Genomic DNA, 5150 nt, shown 5'->3' on the forward strand with positions numbered 1-5150 from the left:
GTGACGCCACCCACCACCGTAAGAGCTTGTTTTGGAGGAAGTGAACGGAGCTCGGCTAGCTGCTAGCACGTTAGCTTGACAGGTAAAACGAGCGTCGGGAACGGGCACAGAGCGAAGCAGATTCGCCTCTGTTATGCGAAGGGAGACAAACACTGTCACTGGCAGTGTCGTATTCGATAAGCATAGTTAGCTGCGAGGCTAGGTATTAAAGATAATTTAGCTGTCGACGCCGAAAACGCATTGCTTTTTTTACGGCAGACATTTATAGGAGCTGTTAGCTTGTTAGCTAGCCTGCGCGTTAGCCATCGCTCCCAACCGAGGCAGAGGAAAAGTCCACTTTTGATATCTTTACCGCAGGATTATCGCCCAGACTGGTATGTGGTGACTTTAGTTGTTGGTTTTGCTAATGACCTGTTAAAAATGCCTCTGCCATTAGCCGTTTAACATTTGCTAACAAACCCTGCTTGGCCAACCAAACGTTAGCTTAAATTAAGTAGTGTCATGATGTGGTAGCCTAATTGGTTCTGGACACCGTGTTCAAAACGACTGGCTTTGATCGTTTACAAAAGGCATTTGTTACTGATATTGTTCTCTAAACTATGTTTTTATCGTTCTCTTATTTATCTGTCTAACTTGTCATCTCTAACTGTACAATTTATTCTTCCTTGCTAATACTTTGCAAGTGTTTTGGATGTTTTATCATACTCCTTTGGTAAAATGTTAATAGGACTCTTACATTTTAACATTTGTACGCGTTTACAACCAGATTGGTCGATAGACTGATCATAGCTGTCATATGCCGGCATGTGAATTGAATTCACCGTATCTACTCCCTGAGCTAATCATGCTTGCCAAGTCATGGTTCCGTTAGTCCTGTGTTTTAAACCATGTGATCAGTCCCTGACACAGTGTCATGGGGTGTAGATTATGAGAGCCACGCCGACAGCGCTGTGCTGCTTTTGACCTCATAATAGCACTGATATATATTTAAACCGTGACTTTTTTTGCTCACCTAAGTGGTGACAAGACAAAAACCTTTTTTCTTTCTCTAATTCTTTCTCAAATGCCCAACCTATTGGAATGAGGATTTAAATCCCGTCGGTGGTGGAATTTGGACTCTGATCATTACAGTTATATGAGGTGGCTCATTATTGCAAAACGCATACTTGGCTAAAGGCAGAAGTACTTAGTGATGTGTAGAGCAGGCCCAGAGATAACGAGTTTTGGAATTTAGTACAAAAATAATATGTGCATGTGATGAACCAGATCATTATTTAACAGAAAAGTGACTGCAATTGCAGAGGTTTGCATCAGTGATTAATACTCATATTTGCATGAAGTTATGTGAAAATATAATGCAAAAGGTTAAGAGACATTTATTAGGTATCTTGGATTTAAATAAAGGATCCAGAGAGGAAGGATGAGTTTAGGCCTATAATGTGTGCACATGTACAGTATAACAGATAAGATGTTGGTGCTGTTTATTTGTATCACAAGCCAGGATCCCATTAAGTATGTTGTTCAGTAACTGGATGTGTACCCAGTTTTTTCCCCAATTTATTGTAATATTCAGCTTTTATAAATGTGCAAGAATTGTAAGTGTAATTTGCGAATTGAACAGCATTTTCATTGAGTGGTTTATCAGAAGCAGTGATATTACAAAACAAAAGCAGCCAGCTGTGGTGACAAAAACAGCAGAGAGCAGATGCCATGTCATCTCAATATCTTCAGCACTGACTGTTCAACTTATCTAGAAAAAAAAGCATAGAGAATTCTTATTTTAAATAATTGTATTTGGAGCCTCATTGTACAATGCAGTGCAGCACATTATTATAGTCACATTGCCATACTGTTGTTTGGTTTGTGTGTGAAGTGAAGGGAACTCAGGTGTAGGAGACATCTGGTTTTGTTCCTAGAACTGGACTGTTTCTTTTGAAAGTTTTTCAAGGCATGACCAGTCCTTATCCTTCACTGAAACCCGTTGGTCCATATCAAAAGCACAAGGCTTTATCCATCTTGTTTGCAGCATTGATCTGTGTCTGTTAGGAGCTTTCTTCTCCTCTTAAATCTGCTTTTTTGTCTCTGCAGCTGTGGCATAATGACGTCAAGGAAGAAAGTACTACTCAAAGTCATCATTCTCGGAGACTCTGGGTAAGTGATGTTGAATTCTAGCTTCAAAGCTAAATGGAAAAGACAAGAAGAATAACAAGTGATGCCTTGTGGCTTAGTGGAAAGAAAACTATCAGGGTAATGGGTCTAGTTTGCTATGTTCACTCTAAAAAGAGAATTTTCAGTCATTTCATCCTGGTTATATTTTCTCTTTCAATTGTTCCAGCACTACCTGTGGTCTGAATGGTGTATTCCTGTTGTTTTTCTTCCCCCTAGTGTTGGGAAGACTTCGTTGATGAACCAGTATGTGAATAAGAAGTTCAGTAACCAGTACAAAGCCACAATAGGTGCTGATTTCCTGACAAAAGAAGTAATGGTGGATGACAGACTTGTCACAATGCAGGTACTGAGGGAATAATTCACACAAGAATGCCACGCTGACATAATGTCACAAAATCCAATGAGGTGATAATGATGCAATAACACAAACCTGCTGATTCTTATCAACTAATAAGGATGGACTTGCATGAGTTTCATCGCTTTAACACTGAGAACATTAATTATTTCTTTTGGGTCTAAATCATATTTAAGTGCATCTTGATTTTTATTCTGCATTTTTATACCACACATGCTACAAAGAGTGAATGACTGCAGATCTTCTTATTTACAGTGATCAGATTGACTTGCACTTATAAATGCACCTTAGGAGAATCCCAATTCCCCTAATTACATCCATGTTTCCCTCACTTGCACTTTATCCTTGCCTCTTAGTCCCACCCACACACAATACAAGGAAAAGGTGCAAGGAGAAACTGCAAGCAGAGAAGAACAAGGAAACGTGTTTTAACTGACATGACAAGTTCTTTTCTTGTGAGCCTTCATGTGAAGTGTCCAAGCACAAACTGATTTCTAATAAAGGGGTGTGTCAATCCGTAACAGATTTCTGCAAAGGATACACTTGTATATCCTTGGTTATAGCTTCTCCAAGCAGCCTCCTTGCTCCTCAGAGCAGAAATAAGAGCTGTGGGACCTCCTTCAACATTGTGAACTGGAATGACTCCTGGGTTAAGTGAGACTCAATAAAGTAAGGGAATTGGGATTCACCTGTAGTCTCCTTTGATGCTTACTTCCTCTCCATTCTGTATCTCAGATCTGGGACACAGCAGGCCAGGAAAGGTTCCAGTCCTTAGGTGTAGCCTTCTATCGTGGAGCTGACTGCTGTGTCCTAGTGTTTGATGTGACAGCACCCAACACCTTTAAGACTCTAGACAGCTGGAGGGACGAGTTCCTGATTCAAGCCAGCCCTCGAGACCCTGAGAATTTCCCCTTTGTGGTGCTGGGCAACAAGATTGACTTGGAGAACAGACAGGTGGATTTTGTTTTCATTCTAGGAATGTTGTGGGTGTGATTAGTTCCTTTTAAGGGTAGAGTAATGAAACTATTGTAAAATATATTTTACTATTGTAAAAGTCATTCTCACATGTCTGACGTTTCTAAGTGTAATGTCAGCTCCTCTGTGTTTCAGGTAACAACCAAGCGAGCACAGGCTTGGTGTCAGAGTAAGAACAACATCCCGTATTTCGAAACCAGCGCCAAGGAGGCAATCAACGTGGAACAGGCCTTTCAGACTATTGCACGCAACGCTCTTAAACAGGTAATTGGAAGCCGGCAAGAAATCCTTGAGTAGGCAGTGTGACCCAGTTTTTTAAATGTTGAAAAATATTACTTGACCTGAGCCCCGCTCTTTACTGTTGTCTGACTTCAGGAGACCGAAGTGGAGTTGTACAACGAGTTCCCTGAGCCAATAAAGCTGGACAGGAACGAGCGAGCCAAGCCTTCAGCAGAGACCTGCAGCTGCTGAGGACTCTGAGGATCATGGGAGGGTTGTCACCACCCTCACTACCCTGTCTTGCCTTGTCTGTATATCCCCTTTCCCTTGGCCCACTGTGTTAATTCCCAACATACGAGCAGCATCCCACACAAAGAGTATACTACGACAACACAAACATGCTGCACTCACCTCCTTATGTATACAAACCACACATTTTCTATAAAATATGAGTATCGTAGCCCAAAGAACACCTTACGGAAACAGTATGGCATTTACTTGTATGATGCTTATTACTTCCCAGTGTTTCCGCATGTACGTTTTCATAGCGGTGGTGGTTAGGGCTAATCTTATTTCGGTTCCTTGTGTGTCGCTGCTTTCACACCCAGATTCGGTTATAATTGCTTTTATTTGGATCATTTAATAAATTGAAGCATTATCTCTATACATGTTTGTGTTTATGAGCAAAGAAATCAAAGTTTCTTTAGCAGTGGTGCTTGTTTTCTTACTTTCACTGCCCACCACTTCTGCATGAATAGAGGAAACACTGCTCCCACCTTTTTTGTTTTTTTTTGTTTTGTTTTTTTGTTTTTTTTTTTTTGTTTTTTTAACTTGTGTGTTGTGACTTAAATTTGTTTCACTCTCAAAAACACTTGTTACCATGATTTCACTTTACCTCGTGCAACCTTAAAAAGAAAACTCCGAAACATAAACGGAGTCGGAACTGAAGTAGTGAAGGATCGGAAAACATGAGGGTCAGTGTGACGATCACGATATCCTGCCTGCTGATTCTTGATAACTGGCATAGCGAGAATTGGAATTCCAGTTCAATGACAAGTCAGGCAGGCAAGTGTATACAGCAGTTGTTTATTATTGTTGTTTTTCTGCACTTTGCTGTCATCCACAGTAACTGAAGACTTGTTCAAACATCTCATTTTAGAGCCACAGTAAAAGCAATTGTAGCTCAGGTTGAGGACAGTGTGTGAATCCAGACTTGGTTCCTTGATGCAAGTGCTGTCCGTAACATAATAATTGCTATTCCTCTATTGGAGAAATGAAGATTAATCTTGTAATCGGTTATTCCTGGTACAGTATTTGACGTGGCAATGAACCAAACCAAGACAGCACGTTGTTCTGCCTGATGGTCCAGGAGAGGAAACAGATTTCTTTCACATATCATCCATATCGGAATACATTTCTTTTTGCTGTCAAC

At 40.6% G+C, this 5150-nt stretch overlaps 1 protein-coding gene across 2 annotated transcripts; it reads left to right on the forward strand.

Moving 5' to 3' along the window:
• Window positions 1-5144, forward strand: LOC109956220 (ras-related protein rab7). Of its 2 annotated transcripts, none has more exons than XM_020593177.1 (6): window positions 1-82; window positions 2089-2151; window positions 2386-2512; window positions 3260-3478; window positions 3635-3763; window positions 3875-5144. In XM_020593177.1, exons 2-6 carry the CDS (start codon window positions 2099-2101, stop codon window positions 3968-3970), a joined length of 624 nt encoding a protein of 207 aa, XP_020448833.1. In that variant the 5' UTR covers window positions 1-82; window positions 2089-2098; the 3' UTR covers window positions 3971-5144. The 2 variants fall into 2 exon arrangements, with proteins under 2 accessions (XP_020448833.1, XP_020448834.1); XM_020593178.1 differs by lacking the exon at window positions 1-82 and adding an exon at window positions 190-374.
• Window positions 5145-5150: the final 6 nt, after the last annotated feature.

The sequence above is a fragment of the Monopterus albus genome, unplaced genomic scaffold (assembly GCF_001952655.1).
Source record: "Monopterus albus unplaced genomic scaffold, M_albus_1.0 scaffold18.1, whole genome shotgun sequence".
NCBI classification, from domain to species: Eukaryota; Metazoa; Chordata; class Actinopteri; order Synbranchiformes; family Synbranchidae; genus Monopterus; species Monopterus albus.

Bases quoted from the DNA above. Each gene is read 5' to 3' on its own strand.
- LOC109956220 (XM_020593177.1), top strand. From the start codon at position 2,099: ATGACGTCAAGGAAGAAAGTACTACTCAAAGTCATCATTCTCGGAGAC. The intron at 2,152-2,385 runs GTAAGTGATGTT...TCTTCCCCCTAG, and splicing joins ATCATTCTCGGAGACTCTGG to TGTTGGGAAGACTTCGTTGA. The intron at 2,513-3,259 runs GTACTGAGGGAA...TCTGTATCTCAG, and splicing joins ACAGACTTGTCACAATGCAG to ATCTGGGACACAGCAGGCCA.